This window comes from Rhopilema esculentum, chromosome 15 (genome assembly GCF_057945365.1).
Source record: "Rhopilema esculentum isolate cy_ngs chromosome 15, ASM5794536v1, whole genome shotgun sequence".
NCBI classification, from domain to species: Eukaryota; Metazoa; Cnidaria; class Scyphozoa; order Rhizostomeae; family Rhizostomatidae; genus Rhopilema; species Rhopilema esculentum.
This window is the reverse complement of record NC_142829.1, coordinates 2,393,594-2,415,820: the sequence shown is the minus strand read 5'-3', so window position 1 is coordinate 2,415,820 and position 22,227 is coordinate 2,393,594. Positions and strand designations below refer to the sequence as shown.

General features: G+C 33.9%; 2 protein-coding genes across 4 annotated transcripts; one reads left to right on the top strand and one right to left on the bottom strand.

Annotated features, from left to right (window-relative positions):
• Nucleotide 1: 1 nt before the first annotated feature.
• On the top strand, nt 2-14,726 carry LOC135685432 (ferry endosomal RAB5 effector complex subunit 4). Of its 2 annotated transcripts, none has more exons than XM_065201371.2 (15): nt 2-114; nt 2,184-2,280; nt 2,627-2,704; nt 3,087-3,162; nt 3,606-3,650; nt 4,375-4,443; nt 6,068-6,201; nt 8,129-8,176; nt 9,250-9,313; nt 10,529-10,636; nt 12,151-12,296; nt 12,513-12,597; nt 13,075-13,095; nt 13,883-13,928; nt 14,597-14,726. In XM_065201371.2, the coding sequence occupies exons 2-15, from the start codon at nt 2,194-2,196 to the stop codon at nt 14,694-14,696; spliced, it is 1,107 nt and encodes a 368-aa protein (XP_065057443.2). In that variant the 5' UTR covers nt 2-114; nt 2,184-2,193; the 3' UTR covers nt 14,697-14,726. The 2 variants fall into 2 exon arrangements, with proteins under 2 accessions (XP_065057443.2, XP_088968879.1); XM_089112753.1 differs by lacking the exon at nt 2-114 and adding an exon at nt 1,755-1,788.
• Nucleotides 14,676-22,195, bottom strand: LOC135685431 (uncharacterized). 2 transcript variants are annotated; one of them, XM_065201370.2, is made up of 12 exons: nt 22,051-22,195; nt 21,635-21,688; nt 21,256-21,335; nt 21,004-21,061; nt 20,402-20,491; nt 20,059-20,162; nt 19,409-19,452; nt 17,538-17,609; nt 16,998-17,028; nt 16,613-16,725; nt 15,832-16,012; nt 14,676-15,495 (listed from the first exon to the last, which is right to left on the bottom strand). In XM_065201370.2, the coding sequence occupies exons 1-12, from the start codon at nt 22,063-22,065 to the stop codon at nt 15,378-15,380; spliced, it is 960 nt and encodes a 319-aa protein (XP_065057442.2). In that variant the 5' UTR covers nt 22,066-22,195; the 3' UTR covers nt 14,676-15,377. The 2 variants fall into 2 exon arrangements, with proteins under 2 accessions (XP_065057442.2, XP_065057441.2); XM_065201369.2 differs by lacking the exon at nt 22,051-22,195 and having other exon boundaries at nt 21,635-21,889.
• Between the last annotated feature and the right edge of the window lie 32 nt (nt 22,196-22,227).

Here is a 22,227-nt window from a genome sequence, read left to right as displayed (position 1 = left end):
TGATTTGCTTGCTCTGCAGGAATGAGAATTCAAAAAGAGGCACAAGCTGAAACGAGGCAAACAGTCCTAGCAAAAACAGGAAGCTTCAATGGTTGATGCTGTAGAGTCTTTGAGGTAAAAAAACGTCTATTGGGTTCCTCTGTTACCCAATTTTACTACCATCAGCCCCGTTTTACTACCATAGATCTGATAGTTTTCACTTCTTGCTACAGTTTTTGAAATGTTTTTGCAAGAACCAGTCTTTGCCATCATTATTGTTTGTACATTTCAAAGCATTATTATTTAGATCAGAGGTTTCTTTAATTGTCCCAATGTTGTTTTTCAGTAAAATATTGTGTTGTGTCTTAATTTCTCCAACTTACATCTTAATCATCTACGAGTTATCCTTGAAGTTTTGATACAAGATACGAGCAGCTGTTTTAATGTTTCTATCTTGTGGTCAAAACACAGAAAAGAGAAGAACATTTTTTTATCTTGTGGATGTGATCTATGTAGTTCTGAATGATAAATGATTGAACAGCTTGTGGTGAATAGATTAACAAAACCGCTAGTACTAGAACATCAACTGACTTTTGCCAATCCAATACCAACTGCACCATCCTGAATCCTCCAGACTGTGTTTTATCTGTGTTTTGCATGGCAAACACAAATTCTGATACAAATTGTGCGCGAATGTGATAAATAGTACCAAAATATATGTGCAGCTTCCGTGTAGATGAGTTGCTTTTGCTTCTGTTAAGCCTGATTTACACGAGACGAATTTTTCGCGCGAAGCGAATTTTTCGCCACGAATTTTTCTCCTGCGAATTCGCTGCGAATTCGAAGTTTAATTTCCACTGGCAGAATTTCTTTTGCGAATTCGCCGCGAATAATGCCAAAGAAAATGGCGTCTGTTCAAAGATTGTTGTTATTGAAAAAAAGCGAGCAAAAAAGCAAATAAATGGGTACTTGGTTCGGAAAGTTTATTCAGAACGTCTGCAGAAGGGGGAGTTTCATCTTTTGGTAAGTGACTTATGCTTACATTGTCAGGAATAATTACTTTCGAATGTCGCCACCTACATATGAGGAGCTTTTATCGTTTATTGCACCAAAGACGCCTGTTGCTCGAAACGTCCCATTCCATTGTTTATGTTATAGGTGCAGGATTTTCCCAGCATTGTTTAGGCCTAGTCATAGGTTACTCATTCTTCACCCATGTTGTTGTTTGAACCATTGCGTAGTTTTCTGTCGTTTTGCATACTTTTGATTTAGATATGTTTACATTGCGTAGCACCATTCGGCCTAGCCCTTCCTTTGGGTTCGTGTCAGATGTCTTCAATTGCTGTTCTGATTGGTTTATTTTACATGGCGAAAAAATTCGCAGCGAAAAAGTAGGAATGGTTTCTACTTTTTCGCAGCGAATTATTCGCTGCGAATTCGCTGCGAATTTTCTAATCTCCACTTCTGCGCATATTTTTCGCGCATTCGCGGCGAAAAATTCGCTTCGCACGAAAAAATTCGTCTCGTGTAAATCAGGCTTTATTAAATGCAGTCTCAGTCGTCTATTGTGCTCAACCTTATTTTCACACAGTGAAATTGACGCCCCATTGAGCTTGATCGATAATTAACTATTTAAAGCAATCAGAGACAACTTTGATTCCACAAGGAAAAGAAATGCTTCCATTATCATAATTCAATTCCAGTAATTACAGTCTTTTTGCCACTTCTGAAAAACTTTTTTCTCGCAGTTTCAAATGTTGTTCACTCCTGCAGCTAGGCCAGGCAAAACGAGCAGCTTAATCTGTTAAGGTGGGATAAGCTATCAATCATATTTGCCAATCATTGAGGGGACTGACTGCCTTTAAGCGAATAAAACAAATTCCAGTGCATTGATGCAAAGCTATAAATATCTTTTGAAATCTAGCTGTATAGGTTGTTAGCAACAAGTGCATCAAAGCAACAAATTCTGACTTAAACAAAAGAAGAACTTCATAAATCACCTGAGACCTCAGCAAAAAACGATGCATGCCATTTATGGATCTATTTCTGTTTATGTGTTAGCATTGGTGTTTTCTATGGTGTAGCTCTGCAGCCATATACTTGGCATCTCAGAAATTTGCACTGTAGGGTACTGGGTTTACTAGTTGTTAGTAACAGCACATGTAGAAGGTAATCAACATTTTTACAGAGTTGTTACTTTCCAGATGAACTGATATGACATCAATAACTACAACAGCCTTGGTGTTGAAGAAATCAAGCAATGAAGGCAAAGTGTCTGAAAAATATGAACTTGTGAATGATGTGAGTGGATTTGGTTTCCATATCAATTAACCCAATAAAATAATAATTTCATCCATTGTCAAATCAGGGCTGTAGAAAGCGTACCATGGTCTTGTGCTAGGAAAAAAGGTGTTTGTTATTCTAGACTGAAAGATTTAGACTTCCATTGTAAGTTTAACACAGAATATGCCCTAGGTTCAAATCTAATTATGATGAAATCTCAGTTCAGTGATTTGAGATTGTTTTTAACCAAAAGCTTTATGCCTGTGTGATTGCTGCATATGTTTCACCGATTGCTTTACTGGATGAGTATTTGTTTTTTCTTTATTACCAGGTTTATGAATGATACATTCTATATATTTTGCAGTTCCAATGCCCTGCTCTAGAAGAAGACAATATAGCCATTCAAGTCCATGCTTGTTGTCTTTGCAGAAATGATAACCAAGTAAGATATTTCAACCTGAACATCAGTCTTGATTTTAAAATGCTAGGGAATTTATTTCAATTGGCTATGGCAAATATTAGCTCCAAAAGGTTGAATGCACTTTAGCATCTGTTTGATTTCCATTAATGATACATAGATCTTAGAAATCTTGAAATGGTTTATAGTTGCTTTCATTTTGAATGAAATATAACAAGAATTGCTATCACCTTTTTGTGCCATAATGTACTTAGTATTGAAATGAATCAATAATCACTGAGAGGTGTTGTTTTTACCAAATCTTAAATCAGGTAACACACAAGTGTGCTGGAATCTATTTGAATGCAAAATATCTAGCAGCTGCAGGTTTTAGCTTATAATAATGTGCCTTCTGATTTATGAATAGTTATTGAATCAACAAAAAGATCCAAGCGCTGGAATGTTTCCTGTTGGAAGTGACATATCTGGCAAAATTATTGAGGGTATTTGCCAAGTTTTCTATTAAAATTTCTTCTATATTAAATAAGCATAATTTTCTTTCCCTGCTTTTATTTTCAAGTCTATTTTTCAAGTATTGATACAATATTTCAATGTTTTAATAAAGTTTCATCATGAATGGCTGCACAGCATGCTAAAATATCAATTTTTCAACTATATAACCAAATGACATTCCATTTTTTTATCATTCAGTGCTCTTGAGTGCTCAGTGCTCATTCAGTGCTAGTAAATTTTTCAGTGCTCTTTTAGTAAATCAATATTCTTTTGTTGATTAGATAGTATTTTTTGAAAAAGGCTTTGTGTTAGATTTTGTGTGTTGCGTTCTATTTTCTATTCTGTCTGGCTTGGTGTTGAAAACTATTGCATATTGAATTTTGTTTTTCAATGTCAAGTTTCACAACCTCAGAAATCCTTCTTTACATTTTAGTTGGCAAATCAGTCTCAAGGTTTAAAGTTGGTGATGAAGTTGTAGGTTTGTCACAAAAAATGTTGTAGCTTTCCTAAGATTATTTTACTTTTAACTTTTGTTGTCTTCAACTTACAGTGTGTTCAAAATTTTAGGTTCATGTCCGTCATACACATGTTTCTATTTCCTTTATTATTTTTGTGCAGTTCAGGTTTCCAGTAATATGAGAAGGCAACAAATCCAGTCTTAGTAATAAATTTAAATGTCAGTTGGTACCATGAGCAATTTGAGTTCCTACTTTTTGGTAAATTTTGAATTATGATGTATTAAAATCATAGTTTTCAAGTAAAAAGCATTGAAAAATTGCAGCACTGGAAGAAATTTGGATGACTGATCTTTTGGGGAGGTGCAATTCTCTTGAGGAGTTGAATTTGTGCTGGTATTTTCTCTTTTTGTAATACTGGCAAAATCTAAACTGATTTTTCAAAACTGACTCCCCAAGCCATCTTCCAAAAGTTTTGAAGGGGATTTGAAAAACTCAGCTGATCCATTTGATAAAGTTTTTTTTTGATATCCATCATGCCAGAAAGTTTAAATGTTTTCTACTCTTCAGTTAAAAGTAGCATTGGTGCTTAAATTTTGATTTTGGTAAGAGAGCATTCAGTCTAAAAAATTGAAAATAATTCAACTATATTTAAAAGCTTTTCTTAACATATGAACTATATTATTCTTCTTTTGAAAACTAAGTATTCATCTGCAATTTATCTTTAAATAGCAATTTGTTCTTAAGGAATTGTTCCCCCTGATGTTAATTCATCTGGATGTGCCAAAGTCTGTGTGCTTTCCCAGTTTGATGTTGGTAAGATGTTCTTGCTTGTATATGAAATTGTCTTTCCATTTGTTTGTAGTTTTGTAATTATTTGTGCTCAGTTACCATTTAGACATGAAGTTTGTTTCCCTTAAAAAAGTTCTATGTGTGCCAGCCCTGCTATGATTTCTTTCAATTTTGCATGTGATTAATATGTCTAAATTTGGTTTTTCAGTCTCTTAAAGTCTCATTGCTAACAATGAGCCATATGATAGAGTTTGAATGATAAGGACTTCATGATATTTATGCAGCAAAGCTAGTGCCCTTTTATGAGCAGCACTACATCATTGTCTTTGCTGTTTGATTGACATTTAGCAGGTTAATATTGTAGGTGTTGTCAATAGATTTTCCAAAGTGAGCCCATCGAAAAACCTATTTTTGAAATTTTCTGATTTGATTCACAGAACCTAAAAGACCATCATATATGTTCCCTCTTAATATGCAAACCAGTTATATGCTTGTTCAGGTTAAGTGGTCATAAGTTAAGAATTCTTTAGATTATTACTCTGCGAAGAAATATCAACGAAAGAAGTCTTTGAATTTATGTAAAATAGCTCCCTTAGAAAACTTTGCCACATTCCTCATCAAAGCAGGATTTGAGGCTATTTCCTACTCATAGGAGACGACGATTGGCCGTTGGTGCATCTGCACAAGTCCCTCCACCCAATCCACAGAAAACCCTTAAACTTAAAATATAACTTGAGGGATTCAAGTTATGAAGGAACTTAAAATTCTGGGCAGGAATTGGACAAGAAAGGTTTTCTTCTTCCACCAGAGAGCCGATGCACCAGTCCCACCTTAGATATATAAAGTATGTAAGGGGAAGAGAAGCAGCCAAGTCAAGGAAGAAAAGCTGCAGAAAGTCTCCTGCTATGTTATTGAACCCCACCACTAAGAGGCTAATAGCAACATCACGGATTCGAAGAAATATACTTTACTTTATGCAAAAGGGAAGGGAGGGGTCGAAGAAACTTCGTGGCAAGAGAATTCCAAAAAGAGAAAATATGCACTACTCTGTGCATTTCAATACACTCGTCTTAATCCAGGGCTTTCGTGCAAGAACCCAAACTTCAGAACTCCTACTTCCCTATCCTTTCCAAAGGCATCAAAAGCAGCACATTAAAACAAGAATTGAAACATTGACTTTAACACCAAAATGTAAATGATGGAATTTAGCTACAAGGGAACCCCTAGTGAAATCAAAATCTACAACATCTGGAATCGAAACTGATAAAATTTCATTTGATGAACATAAAAGTAGATTTTTTATGGCGTCTCACTTTGACTGTATTTGAAGACCATTAAGTAAAAGATGACTGTGTTTTGTGAAGCATTCATTTGAAAATTGATAAAGTCAAGGTGTCCTCCAGTTGACGTCTCCATAAATGAACCAACTGGAGCGCTGGGTGGAAATGGTATTAATCTTCTGAGTTAATTTTCCTTTTTTTAATGCTCCTTGAGTAAATGCTCCAGATTGGTTGTAAAGCCTTTAGGAGTAAACGATTGAAGATTGAAGAAAGTGTTCCTACCTTAACTTTTCGCGTGGTTTATACGTGCCTGCCTCCGCTACTGTGCTACAGAGTTGTGTTCAAGCTGTTTTCCTTTTACGTTTCAGTGTCAAAGCCAGTAAGCGTTACTGACGAAGATGTGGTATCTGTTCTGAAGGATGCAGTTAAAGCTTACACAGCATTGCACTACTTGGCAAAAATTTCATTTGGCGACACGATACTGCTTTGTAATGGTGCATCAGTAAGTACCTATTGGGATCTATATGTTGCCTAAGCATACCTAGCTATATACCTTATCTTTTAGAAGCTCCTCAAAGGTAAAATATTATGTAGGCAGTTATGCTTTTGAAAGAATCTGACATTGTAGCCTGCGTCACACAGGCTGTAGCTCCTCCTCCGTTTTGGTATGTGACGTAAGTTGAAGCTGACTTCTTTTAATAAGCAAGTAGATAATTAAATATTCATAGCAGAATAGCTTTGAAAATGTATCATATCGTTACAAGGTACAAGTGAAATTGATAGGGGAAGCCTTGTATGTTTGGAAGGAAGAACGTGTTGATAACGATAGCATAAATTGAATGAATTATTGCAGGACATCTGTAAAAGATCAACAACAAATAGGCTCAATTTCACTTACCTTAGCTACTAGCTCCATTGCCAAAGCATTTAATATTCTCTTAAACGAAATTTGCAAAACGAGAACGATCATATTTGAGTAAATAAATTGTGTCAAGAAAAGATTATATTCGTAGAACAGAAAGTAGTGACTCGCACCGGTCAACAAACTCAAAAACTCAAACTCAAAATAAAATTGATTAATTACAATATACTGGTTAACATACTTATACTAAATATACAATATCCAAGTTAATTTGGCTAAATAACAATGAATGGTCAACCGCAATATTTTATAATTTAGCAATGAGAATTAAACAATTTTAGGCTGATGGACACATGGAAAGAACTTTGGGCAAGCTATCGAGCCATGTATCCAAATTGACATGTTTTATAATGACAATTTTAAGTTTGAATGGTAACAGTAAGATATAATAAGAATAAAATAAAGTAGAACGAAATAAAAATAAGACTATATGTAATATAATAATAACAGCTAAGTGCAATTATAAAATAGCCATAAAGTAATCAAGCCTACAGATGTCAATTTTTTTCATAAGAAAATATTTCATCTGCTTCACATAGTGGTGTTTATAATCCATCTTTTTTAATTCTATAAGTAGACTCTATAGGTAGACATCAAATGCTTCGGTACCTAGGCCCTGCAAGACAGCACAAAGCTGGTCATTTCCAACACAACATGCCTACATATAAATCTGTTCACAAGAAAGACCATGCTAAAGCAATCTGATCACTCAACGCGATAGTTTACAGACACTGTATCTTGTCGTCATTGAACTTATCTGCTATTTGTTATAATATGCGCTCAGCCATTTGCGATATATGCTCAAACTACTGAACCGCCATTAAAAATGCAAGAGAAAAGAGAATCACGGAATTAGTTAGCTTCTTCAATGTTAGGCTACATTACTGATAGCTTTGTTGCATTCATTCTAACCAATTATTTCCAAGGTTTCTCGTTTTTAATTTTTTGCTACATACTCAATGCCGTAAATAGTTTCGTACTAGCTTAAATGTGACACATTTAATGTGACACTTAAATGTATTTTTTATCTATAGTGAAGGCTCTCAGTAAGTAGATCCATGATAAAAAAGATCCGATTTCATTTGACTAACTTCTCAACCGTCAGTGTTTTAGAGGATTAGTCTTTAGAACTTGCGATACCCCCTGAATTGAAAGAAACAATGTGAAGGATAAGAAACTCTGTAAAATTACTTATGTTGCCTGAAAATTTATTTTATACGATGAAGGACTAAAAGTTAATAATGATTTCTTTCATTTAACACTGTTGTGGCCGCACATTTTGCTACCACCAACAAATTAATCCTCTATTTGTGGCATAACAATGGTATGATCTACACATCATTGAATAATCACCGAAAAAAGCATACAACGCTTGCTACGTAACGCTCATATGTGGCTATGTTACTCAAGAACAGGTGGGGGCTGGCGAAATCTCATCACTTGCGAAGGGGCCCAAAGCTCTCTGTCACGATGCTGCATTCTCTCACCCCATTTTCCTTTATTTTAGGGTTTTGGCTTGTCTGTTGTTCATCTTGCACGAAATTTTGGTGCAAAGGTGAGATAGAGTTAATGTTTAGTTGTTTGGAACATCTATGAGAACTTTAGGTTAACAAATGAGAGCATTGCCATTATAAGAAAAGCCACTGAATATGAAAATTGGCTGATTTGCAGTTGATACTGCGTTTGATGAAAACGTATTTTGACATTTTCGAGTCTTATTGTCTAAAATATTATTAAAAGGAACATATTGGAAGGCGAAATGTTTTGATTTATTAAGTACGATTTTAAAAACTGTGTCCAATTTTTTCAAATGTTAGCTTTCTTTAGAAATCAGCAAAATAATAGCCGTTTTCTAATACCTTTTGTGAATGCAATCTTCTTTGTTAATGTTGTTGGTGGTTTTCTGTTTTCGAAATATGTCACCGATTTATTGCCATAACATACAAAGATGCAGAAACATGTTTTGGGGCTGATATTGCTTGACCTCGGAATAATGAATAAGAAAACTAAGAATTTTAACCATATGGCTAAACTAACATTTAAAAGCATTTGCTACACCTTCCGTAGTTTATCCATTTTCCAATAATCTGGAAGATTGCTTTTGATAAGATCAAATCTTAAGCTATTTGTTATAAGGAAAATATGAAAGCGTAGACGTTTTCTCCATAAAAAACAGACCAATTTTTTATGCCATTTTGTAAACTTTGCTGTTGTTGTTGTTGTTGTACATCGAATAGCTCTAATAGAGTGATGACGTCACAGAAATTTATCTTCAAGAATTTATAAAGTTTGACCAGGAGAGTAAAACGATCACGGTGAAATACCTATGTAAAATCAGCTGAATCTTATTTCCTGAGATGTTGCCAATGAATTTTGAAATTTGCTAATGGATTCCCGTTTTTGACTTCCCTGATACGTGTTAAAACATAGGCTAAACTACATTTGTTTGATAGTTAAAAAATCTATACTTTTGTGTCTATATCTCTGGCAATTTGTAACAACCCTAACTGATTTTTCACATTTAGAGGCGTTTATTTCTTTTAAGGCTACGTTTTCAAAATCCAAAAGTTCTAAAGTAGATTTTTGTGACGTCATCACTATGTCACTCTATGGTGTTATTCATTAAAGGTGATAGTAACAGAAAAGAACGACGAGGGCTTGAACTTCTTGAGAAGGCACCTGAAAGGAAATGGTGAGTTGTGAATCGTTGGACTTATTGTATTACTTGACATAATTTCAGTTACGCAAGTACGTTTAGTGAACGTTTAAATACATCAGAAATCGTCTCGTGAAAATCAAAGAAATCTGAAAAGAGTTTCTTTTTCTAGCCATTTTAATGACCAAAAGATACTAGTTTTATATCTATATTTCAATCACGGTAACCTAAGAATCAAGGTGACACGCAAGCAAGGTTTTGTTAAAACGTTTACAAAACGGATACAAAACGTTTCTCTCATTAAAATTCAAATATGGCTGTAGTTTATCTGAGAAAGGAATGGCTTTATTATCACTGAATTTTCGATACAATTTTATTATAAAAGCGATAACATGCATAAACTTCAAATTACTGTATAGCCATTTAACAATAATATTTGCGATTGTCATGCAAAGTTTCAACATTGCATTTTAAAGTCGAACACTCCTAACAGTATCAAACTTCAAATGTTACCCAAAAGGTCAACGGAACTTTATATCCAGGTGTAAAAAGGAAGTAATGCGAGAGGAAAACAAAACTTTGATTAGTTTTTGTTTTGACCAATCAACGATGGCTAGGTCCTCTTATAAAATTTCGGCCCAAGAGAGAAAAGGAGTCCTTTCCGATTAATAAAACCCCTTTTTCAGTAAATCACAGTTTTTTCACATTAAAAATATCTTGAAAATATTTTTACTGCGAGTTGATTCTTTCTACACACAGCTTTGTACGAATATATGGTAGCATTAATTTAAGTTTACTTTTCTGATACACCTTGCTTAAACTGATTCACCTTCCTGCTTGCAGTATCGATTTGTACAATTGAACGCCTATTAAGTCCGTCGAGGAAGATATTCATATTACCTTTTGAATTAAAATGATATTACATCTTATGAAGTCTCTTGATCACTTATATCTCACTTCATTTCTTCATTGCGTTTCTTTATTGCATTTCTTATTTGCATTTCTTATTTGCATTTCTTCATTGCATTTCTTCAGTGCTTTTCTTTTCAAGTCACAGCAATATTACTTTTCATGTTAGAATTTTTCTGCTTAATGATAAAAATAGGGCACTGGACTCGATGTTTATTCCATATGTTATTCATTCCATTGTCCTAGAAAGTAGCCAAAAATTAAAGTTGCATTTTATCTATAAAAATGGTTGTGTATATTAACCTTTTCTTTTGATTCCCCCCTTTTAACCCTTTATATTAGAATCTGGTACTGTCATCGTTGATATGAGATCAAAGAAACTGACGTTTGTGGACATTTGCATGGAAGAAACTGGAGGCCTGGGAATTGATTGCGTCATTGATGATGGAGGTAGCAGAATATAACATCTTTCCCCCTGGGGTGTACTATGGCATTTAGAAATGAGGATGCTTGGGTTACTTTTTGGGTTAAGAATCGGGGTGAAAATGGTTGTTAAGTCACTTATTCAAATACTTGGGTTTGTGCTTGCTGGAATGTTTACTGGGTCTCAAATGGGTTCGTGATTTCTAGGCCTAGATGGCAAAAAAGCAAAGCTGATTTAAAAGAATTAAAACAGCAAAATTCGTGAAATCGAGCAGCTTAGTGGACTTTTTACGTCACTAAAAATAGTTCTTTCGGTTCATTTATATCCCGAAAATATGCTTTTTAATTTTAAATTTTGTAACACAACCTGAGTACTCGTTTTCTGAATAAACAAGAACCTACCTCCCCTATCAGTATCTTTGGTCCGCTTTCTTAAAATCATTTAGTTTCCAGTATTTAGAATTTTGCAGATGTAAATTCTACAAGGTTTATAGAACGAACCACAGCTGTAGACGAAAATTTATGAATATCCGAGTTTGAGGGATCAACTTTTGAAGGAAGACAAAGGTCCTGGGCCAACAGTTTTGTTCCTACTGCCGTTAACCTCCCCATTGTTGCCAAGTAATCGAAACATGACATAAAGATACACCCTTTTTTATAAGAACAGTTTTATAAGAACACGAGCCTCAAAATTGGTCAAAAGTTAAGAACAAATTGAAAACAAGCTGAGGATGAGCTACTGTAAAATGCAATTTTTAACAACGTTTTATCTAAAAAATAAGGAGTTTTAGCCCTGTGTGGGTGCTATTTTTGTGAATATTCAAACTTGTAGGCAAATAAAGGTTGTCCCCTGGAGCCAAAAAGCAAGCAATCGCACTGCTTTCACTCTATCAATTTAAGAACAAAATAAGAACAGTCCAGCCTAAGATTTTCGAAAAAATTAAGAACTGTCAGCCTGATCATGAATTTACTGTTTCTTAAAAAAGTGTATTATGTGATATTGAAGGGAGTCGGCCAGCAAAGGACTGGCTTGAGCAGCTTGCACGTATGCTATTATTCAAGAGTCCAGTAAACTAACGATAAGTTTTGAAGGTCGAAGTACAACTGTTTCACCTAAGCTGCTGAGATATTTAAGGTTTCCTACGTTTTATTTCAATTTTTGAAATATACGCACTCTACGATTTAATTTAATAATTGTACTTACAGTAGGCCTAAATTTCATTTTTGGAGAGGTTCCTTAAATTGTGCACGAATCCTTGTATGTTTGAAGTTTGATAAGTTTTTACCATTGGTTTCAACTGCGGCTGCGTGTTTTAGGATCATCGCGGGAATCACACTTTTCACAGCAAAAAGTTCGCAAAGAATCCATATATCATTTGCCTTTACCGTTTCGTGGTTAACAGGCTGAAGTAGTTCCTATCCTTTTACATTATGGTACCAAAAATGTTACAATAGTTCATTTAAGAAATATCTGTTTTCTTAAGCTCTGTCTTTATTCCTCGAAAGAAGTTCTTCCCTAAAGTGATAATTTTTATTCATAGTCGAAATGTACGGAAACAGCCTAGAAGAAACACACGATGACCTCATCAGCTTCGAAGATAACCTTCCACTGAAGCCACATAAACATGACATAATATCATCACTAGCTGTTGGAGGTCGTTGGGTGACCATGCAATGTGATCTTCAGGTAGACTTTAGCTCAATCCTTTACTACTATTATAGGCAATCGAAAGGTACAGATGTGCCTCGATGCCACTCAGACATTTTTTGATTTGCCAGTTTTGATTGAAAGATGGCTTGAGCCACTTTTGTTTCTGTCTATTAAAAGTTGACAGTTTTTTTCTAACTTCCTAACACTTTCTATTCAGTTTGCCATTTAAATCACAGAATCAATATTTTTCAGCTTGATCCACCTGACTCAAACCTTCTCTTTCTAAAGTGCGCTTCATTGCACTTTCTGTTTGAAGATTCCTGGACACTGTCAAAAAGTAAGTTTAAAGAAATCAAAGAAATTTAAAGAACTTTCGAAGTTGAGAACATTTGTATGACATTTTTGTAACAAAAAATGATGGTAATTCATTCCAGTTTATCGAAATTTCCCTTTAACAAACTTGGGAGGAGTAATTTGATTAGGTATGTCTTAAACGTCTGTATTTGATATTCACAGATATTCTTTTAGGAATATGTATTACTGAGGAAAACATTCAATGTCAGTAGTAAAAACTGGATGTCATAAACCACAATTTATCATATCTGTATTGTTATTAGCCATTTTTGTGTGTTTTATAACTTAATACTTGTACTCACTGTGATATAAAAAATTGTCATTAATCTTGGGTTTAAGTCTTGGACCCATAAAGGAATTGAATTTCTTGTCTTGAGCTAAGACCTAATGTAACAATTGTGCCACATTAAATGAGTATACAATTCTATTAACTCTCTCTAACATATTGTTTATTTATTAGGTGCCCAAGGAAAATATTTACGTATCCTTTTCAACAGTTCTATGTTTCAGGCTGTGATACATGAATGCGGCAACATCTTAATATTTATTATACAAATCCTCTTTCTTCACCACTCTTACATTTCATGCTCATTATAAATATCAGAAGATGTAAAGAGCTGTCAAATATGATAACCCTGTTCAACACAAGTTTTTACCACCAAAGGAATTCTTGATCATAATTTATTGATTCAGATCGATTTTTCATTACATATGGTTGCTGAGCTGTTATTACCAGACCATGAATAACACAGTCCAAATAGAAGCAAAATGGCTTATAACAGTACCTATTGTGTAGTGCCTTCATTAGGGTATAGTAAAGTTTTCTATACTTATCTTCAAATGCTGTTACATTTCATAAGCATTCCTGGAAATCTATCTAATGTCTACACAAAATTGTAGAATATCAATGCATTTGACATTTACTGGGATGTTTCAATGAAAGTTTACTGTTTTAGGTCATTCCACACACTGGATCCTACCACCCTGAATGATGTGTTTGCAAATTTCTATCCCCTTACTTTATCTAGTTTTGTTTATTAATTTTTGGATCTCAATTGTTTATTATTTTACCTTGTTTTATCATATTGAAAGCTTCACTTGTCTTTACCTCACTGAAAAGAGTCAGAATTTAATATTCAGTAAATCTATCAGATAACATGTGCACTCTTTCTTTACTTTTTAAAGCTTTTGCATATTTTAAGAACTATTTGAAAACTTGCACCACTGAGACAATTTTGAATCCAATTTCACACCTTGACTTTAGTCAGATATTCTTGAAGACATAATGGAAAATTTACGGAAAGGGATTCTGAGGTAGCCGACCAATTATCCTTTTTATGTATTTGAATTTATCATCACAAATCAGAGCTTTTGCTATATAGGGGGGTGGGGTGTGTAACGGAGAGGAAAGTCCACTACTTTGGAGTAACTCACACTAATGAAGACAACGACTTGTGATATGAGTAAGTAATTGACTGAACTGGAGGGTAATGGTTAGAGTACATATTTCCAGGGGGGTTGACAACCTCCCTGGAAAAAAAACCTGTTGTGAAAGCAAGGATTTTTTTACGATCTAGAGATGCATTATTGGCAAATTTTCAGATTTGTCTGCAAATAAAGGATGGTTCACCAACTTTGTCTCCAAATGGGATCAGAGCACCCCCCCCCCTTGACCTCAATAGATGGTGACAGCCCTGTACCAAATAGGTCTGTCATATTGGTTCCTTTTCCCCTTTATGAAAATTTGTTGTATGTTTCTGTCATGGCTCTTCATGGGGCTTGTTTGTCAAATGACCCATATCATGTGTTTATTCAAGCAACAGATGAGCCAGAGAGTTTGATAACCTAACTTCAGTAAACCTTGCCTGTTTTTATCATATGAATATAACACTTTTTACACTGAAGACTTTGGCCCTTTTTACTTTAATTTAAAGTTCAAATCTTAAATATATTTCTATTATATCTTCTAATATCTGCTCTAGGCCTCCAGATTATGAAGTTGTGAAACTAGAACAATGTATCAATGCACTAACAGATGCAGATGAAAAGAAACTTCAGAAAACAATTGTAAAAGTAAGTTGATTAGAGGTATTAGAATCAAAATACCAACAACATTGTAGTACCTTTTTTTCGTTTTCCTAATTAAAAAGACGATTATGAAATCTTTTAAATTCTTGACCTAACAAAACATCAAAAAACTAAATTACAATGAAGTCTTTATACCTACTTCTTTCTTGTAGATTTTTTATTGCTTTTTTCATAGAAGCTAAAGTTTAGAGTATTTTCAGAAACTTCAGTTTTGGCCTGTTGCCAAAATGTAGAGACTACAAAAGGGAAATAGGGTGGGCTAAAATTTATGTGACATAGGACTTTAACTACCATATTGCACAGTCTGTTGAAAAATCAGTATTCTAGAAATTGAATTTGTTCTCTCATGGCTCAACTTTTTGTTTTCACCACCTTTGTGGAATAAGACCTGGATATAAGACAAGAAATTAATTTTGTACAAAGCTGATTTAAGGTCTGCAATTTTCCCTGATTATCAAAAATTAATTATATTGAGCAAATTTGATGGCTTCTGAAAAGGGTGTTTTCAGGAATAATATCGTATGGTGGACATGTATTTATGAGGCTTTTTTGCTCAAATCATGTAGAATTCTAACAGTGCCTAAAAGGTTATGAAAAGAACATTTGATGATATATTTAAAAATCTTTTTGGGTTTGCATCTATGCTGTCATTTCTGTACTGTGTACTTTGACTGGTTACAATGCCATGAGAAGTACAATTGGGCAATGGTCACTTCCAGTAACAGAGGATCTGGTAGAGGAGTCACAAAGGTCACCAAGCAGTGACTTAGACAAAACAAAGTAATCAAGTCGCCTGGAAAGAAGACAGAGAGATTTATTTCTACATTGCAAAATAAATTGAAATTGAAAATCTTTTACAGTACCAACAGGTAAATTTTCAGTTATTCCACTTAATACATACCATTGATCTTAGTTTATTCATGAGAGAAAAGAGAAAAAGAAGTACAAAAAGGAAAAGGATCCAACTTTTTAAGAACAGATGTATTTCCTTTCTTTCAATATTAAATGCAGGCAAGATTGGTCAAGTTGTAGAATTTAAGTAAAAACCTAGCAATATTACTGTTTTTGTTCACACAGAATGTAGAGAATCAGCTATGCTATTCTTCAACAAATTGACTTGTTTACTCACCATCCAATGTTCTTGTCTCTTGCATTCCCCATATAAGACCAAAATGTATATGTCCCAGTCTTGTCTGGGTTAAGATGTCGGTATGAGTCAACAAACCCAGCCTCTAACAAATCAGTAAACTTCTCCCTCTCTTCTTTTGTAAAACCAGGATTTTTGACATTGCTTTTTGGGTTTGCAATATCTATGTTGAAGAGAAATCACAAGCATTTTCCAAAACTAATTGTTGAAAACAAACAATAAATCAACCTAGGTATTGTGAAGTTATTGCCAAATACGTTCTTTGTGATAATATCACAAAATGGCTATTTTGGAATTGCAAATGCGGTTCTAACTTATTGTTTGCTTGTTAAAATTATAAAACGTAAATTCATTTTAATACTGGCAAGAAACCTCATAAAATGACAATTGTCTTCACCATCTATATCTCAACTGAAGCCAGAAAGAATTCTGAAGGGGACATTTCATCCATATAATTGTTAACACTATGCAGACCTTTTACAGAGAATAATAACCTAACTTAACTATCACATGTGAAGTGATGCTTTCAATAAATGTATGATTGTTGATGTTATAATTCTTTGGCTGAAATGTCCCCTTTCACACAGCACAGAAAACAAAAGGTGGTATTTTTAAATATTTTTAGGAAGCAGCAGTTCCTAGTTCTTTGAAAATGTGCTACATGTTAAATTCTGTTGTTATAACCTTGGGAATGCCAACTCTTTACATGTTAGCAAAAATCATTCAATAGATAACTTAAAATAACTTTTATAACTATCCTCACCAATTTCATTATGTGCAACATTCAGATCACCACAAAATATAACAGGTTTTGTCTCTTCAAGTTTCTTCAGATAGGTCTTCATGTCTTTTTCCCATCCCATTCGATATTCCAAACTAGAATTGTTGGTTAACAATTGTGACTAAGAAAAGCATGAGCAATGAAAGCAGGTTTTATTCAATGGTACTAAAAACATGAAAACATTAATTCTGACATTAATTTTCCTGTGATATTAGATAGATAATCGCCCCATGAAAAGTTTCATTTCAAACAGAATCTTTAATAAAAGGACTACAATTAATATTTCTAATGATACTACAGGGGGCTGAATTAAGTTAACACTTATGGATTTAAATATTTAAGCTATAATACAGTATAAATTGCTTACTTTACAAGACCTCTTCCTGAGTTTGGAACATCTGAAGAAGAAAAAAGTTTTATTTTTATTGACAAATGTTTTTTAGATTCAGCAAGTATATTCATTACACAAAGGCTTTTGTAATTTGAAATCACCATTATTCACTGACAATGGTAAAACTTAGAACACTGAGGATTATCCTTATTGAGAAGATTTTGGATGTGACAATTCTTTGTGATCTATGATTCTGACCCTACTACTTTTAACGATGAAGTTAATACTAGCGCACAACAAACAAAACTTCGTAAAATTCAGAACAAACATGGATTTGACATTTTACACTTGGACTTTGCAAAGGGTTTTAAAAACTGTATAGTATTAATGTTAGTTGTAAGCTTGGATGTTGCATTCCTCAGTGATTAAAATTGATGTCACTGACCAGTCTGTCATGAAGTGCTTGATGCCAGATAGGCAGAGTTGTACACCAATTGCCGCCATTGCTAGATAAATTTACAGATAACACTTCAATTAACAAACACTTCAGTATCCAAAGCATAGATATGTACTCACAGGAGGTAACAAGATAAAACTTCTCGTATTCAGCTGTGATTAAGCGTCCCTCTTTGTCATGTTTGTCAATACCTAAAAATGGATTCAATAAAAGCGCAGATCAGATAAATAAATATTTTCTGTTTAAAAAGGTCTAGGAACTGTGAATGCAAGGTTCTTGCTCCTCCAAAACAACAATCTTTGTCATCACTGCTAATGACCATGATTATACTTAAAGTGCCACTGAATTGAAAAAAATGAAATTTTTTTTATTGTTGATTCTGGTAGACTAATCATCGCTGATTTCGAAAAAAAGTTTAGTTTTTTAATTTGGAGCCCACAAATAGGGGTTTCTGGGGTTCTTTTGCGAGTAGGTCGTGCAAAAAGAGGCTGGGGCGAGTGACGCATTCAGATTTATATAGTCAATTCAGCCATAGTGAGGGCTGTAAGAAGATAAAAAGTTACAAATTGTGTAAAACATGACACAAGCATGAAACCTGATAGAGATAGGCAGTTTGATACGCTGAAAAAGATGGGGTGTGAATAGACGCTGACTAATATCCCTTTGTGCTATTTATAGAGTGGGGTACCAGGTCCTAGACCTCTAAGCAGTAATTGACATAATTTGGCCATTAGATCGCAAAACCAGCATGGAACGTGGTAGTAATAGGCAGTTTGATACGCTGAAAAAGATAGGATATGAATTGACCCTGAAAAATCCCCCTTGTGCTATTTATAGAGTGGGGTACTAGGTTCCAAACCTCTAAGCAGTAATTGACATAATTTAGCCATTAGATCGCGATACCAGCATGGAATTTGGTAGTAAAAGGCAGTTTGATACGCCAAAAAGATGGGGTATGAATAGAAGTTTAAAAATATCCCACTGTGCTACTTATGGACTTTTAATCAATTCCATTTAAAATGAACTTCATTACTTTTTGAGGTCCCCTGACCACGAGGTTCTGGGGCAACTTATCCCATCTTGACGGCCCTGGCAATACTGATGCTTTGACAGTGGCAACGCAAGTTGGAAAGTGGGAAAAGCGCCGAAAAATGTGCAATTTGTGTGGTTCTATAATAGATCAACTTTTTCCCTTGATCAGTTTGCTCACTTTTATTCACTCAACACGCTCAATAATTCACAAAAGGTAATTGATCGGCATAAAGTCTTGGTAAAAACTGCACGCAAAAAGTTTGCTTTTTTCGTATGGGCTCGAATTTTTCACAAGAAAATACCTTGCACATGTCTTGTAGTTAGATAGCTAGTGATATTTAGAGCACAAGTATCGCCCTATTTTTATCCACTTCACGTTTTTTTTTGGTTTTTTATCGCACTCGAAATACAGACTTCAGTACTGAAGCCCGCATCACTTCCGGGACTTATAAACGTTAATGCGTCACACATTCCTGAAATTCCTCACAGACCGCGCACAAATTTTTGCACAAAAAGTCTTGAAAATCGCAACTTTGAAGCGTTGTAGCTTCAAAACACTTCACAATTCCGAAAAGCGAACTTCAGCATCGGATTCAGGAGCACCGACTTGACTTAGAACATCAATAAAAAAAATTTTGATTTTTTCAGTTCAGTGGCACTTTAACAATTCTGTTTTGCTTTTAATCCAATTCCTGTTTCCTGTAGGTGTATCAGCTTTTCCATTTTGATATCATTAATCTAAACGTTTCCCTACATTATTTGTTTAATAACAATTGTTTCATCCCAATTTTTGTATGCCATGTCTTTATTTTTACATGAAAATGAAATTTTGGTTTGCTTCATTTCTTGTGGTAAAAACTGTCTCAAGTTAACCCTTCCGCATATTATATTCACCTCATTGTTGTCTAAATTTAACATTTAAAAACAGCAAAAGAATAACAAGAATTTGATATATTACCTAATCCATAGGTGACTTTCAAAGGTTTTTTCTTTGTCCACAATCTTTAAAAACATTTTGATATTCAAATGAATTGCTTTAAACAGCTGATAAATCTTCTAAATTATGAACGCATAAGTCATTCGTAAGCAAATAACACAATAATGACGGTAGTGAGGATAATTTAATCTTTGAGAGGATCACAAAAAGATTTTAAATATGACATGGACCGACTTTGAAGCATGGTATTGGACAAAGCACCTAGGCTGAGCCCTTATGTAAGCCTTAAGACAAAAAAATTCTTTATATTAGTGAAATTGCTGAAAAACATATCAGGGGAGTGGCACAATACTTGCATTAATATAGAACCTTTCACAAAGATTTGAGTAGCCTCATCTCACTACTCTAACCTCACTATTGCCACTTTACTACTATACAGTGTGTCATTGTTTCAATTGAACTGATAAATCAAGATTTGGGATTACTGATACTTATAATTCAGAATACCCATTGATTTCCATTATCTTTAAAAAGTCAACAGCTACTGTGGTGTTTCCTTTATTTATATTAAAGCATATGGTTTATCTTATTTGAAAACACATAAATTGAAATAAGGTTTAATGGTAGAGTTATGTGGAGTAATAAAAAAATTCCTTCTTGGTGATACTCACGCAGTACCACTATAACCCTTTTTCTCTGCAGGTAAAAGGTACATATTGTATTGTAGGTTTGACTTTTTTGCAAATGAAAGACCACCACCTTTTAAAGCATTAACCTATTGATTAAAAAGTGAAAGTTAACATGGAAATAAAAAGAGAAAGTTGAGAAGACAAAATAATAATGTCTTTATTTGTATATTCAGGCAAAAAATATGGCTTTCTATAAATGCCCAGCTAAACTGTATGGAAAGGCAAAGCATTGTGTTACCTAAATATAAATTATTTCTTTTGAGATAAATTAAAGTATGATAGTTTGACATATATTTAAAAAAATTGTGAAATTTTTAAGAAATACCTCTGGTGGACATTCATTTTCAGTGCATTTTGTCTCCTGAAGACAAACTATGTCTGCATCTTCCTTTTTCAAATAATCTAATCCATTTTTCTGTAGGTAATGAAAACCAACCATTGTTAGAATAGCTCATTGTATGATATAACTTTACTTATTTAAATAACTATTATATGGTAAAAGAGATACAATTTTGGTGTATAGAACTGGACAGTCCTAAACTGCTACTCCAAGTTTTGTACTCAACACATCATCAGATCATTAGGTAACTTTTCCAGTGTGAAAGGTTGCCTAATGTTCACAATAATGTTAACAATAAGTACATAATATGTCCATTTCTGTACACTAATTGCATGTACTACTCTGCCTATACAGCATCAAGCACTTTATGGCAGACCAGTTAACAGTAATTTTTGTTAATATTTTCGTTAAAAGGAATATATGTGAAATTTCCAGAGTTTAAGAAACATTGAATTTAGTCACACTGTACAAGCATAAAACCTGTGTATAACATGGCTAGGTTTGTCCTGATTAACAATTTCAGATTTATTTTATTAAACAATTTAAAATTAGGACAGTTTTAAATTCTGATCACACTGAACAGTTACCTTGACCATAGCTCTCAACCCTGCACAATTCCAAGAAACAATTTTCACATTGTATGACCTAAAAGATTTATAAAAATTTGTAAGTATATTAGATTGAAATGTTGTGGCATGTAAATAAAAATTATGTATGTTCTTAACATAATTTTTTCAAAAAGGATGTTTAGTTGATAAATTAAAAGAAATCGATCATTTCTAGTCATATTTTTTTGGCGTCCTGTTGTTTGATAATAAAAGAATTGAATTGTTTATAACCTTCCATCATTTGTCTTGGTGTTCAGTTCATCAAGTTTTACATCAGAAGTCTTGTTGGCAGTCTGCTTTTCCTCTGGTTTCTGGAACAAACAATTTCATATTAAAATAGAAGCTATTCCAAACTTTCACTGCAGCAGTAAATTCCAGTCAAATCTTTAAAATGTAGTAACTTGTGACTAAACAGTCCTAATGATATGAAGTTCTCATTACAAATTTCAAATCTGAGGTCCATTTTTGACAAAGTTCTGCAGACAGCAAGATGCATAATCGACGACATCTGCGAATAAAATTATTTTTTCTTCATTCATAATGCCAAAAAACAAAACAAGGTCAAAAGCAGTTCCTTAGTTGTGAATATATTTAAGAAACATTACATTACCCCTTCTTGACTTTTCTTCTTCGGAGATACTTCATTCCCTTCTTGACTTGTTTGCTGGTAACAACGATAGAAGAGCCTCGAATTACAGGAAAACCTTTCTGGGAACAGTTTATTGCGGACGAAAAAGACAAAAGCAATGCTGTTACTCTCCCCATAAATGTAACCTTTTGGCGCTTTTCGTGGAGCACCAAACAATAAATATTTATGAAACTTGAGAAAAAGTGGACTTTTATATACGCTGATCAACTTATCCATCTAACTTAAAATTAGTGAAGAACCCCTTGCTAAGATATCGAAAGTGAACACGAGTCTGTTCTTGCACTGTGATGATTCGTGGACATCAACCATCCAGATACCTTTCATTTCCAACACTAGAGGTGTAAAATCGAAAAATATCAGCGATCAGAACAATTTACCTTTCTTTTAGGCATTGCGATAGCTTGTGTACAAATTACCTTCTCAATACAGAAATTATTAAATAATTCACACAACCTTTTTAGGCCTTCGTGTGTGCATTTGCTACTTTTCGCGGCAAAATTTATTTGAAAAAGAGGCTGATGGAAAACAACAGCAACATTATCGCTTCTGATCAA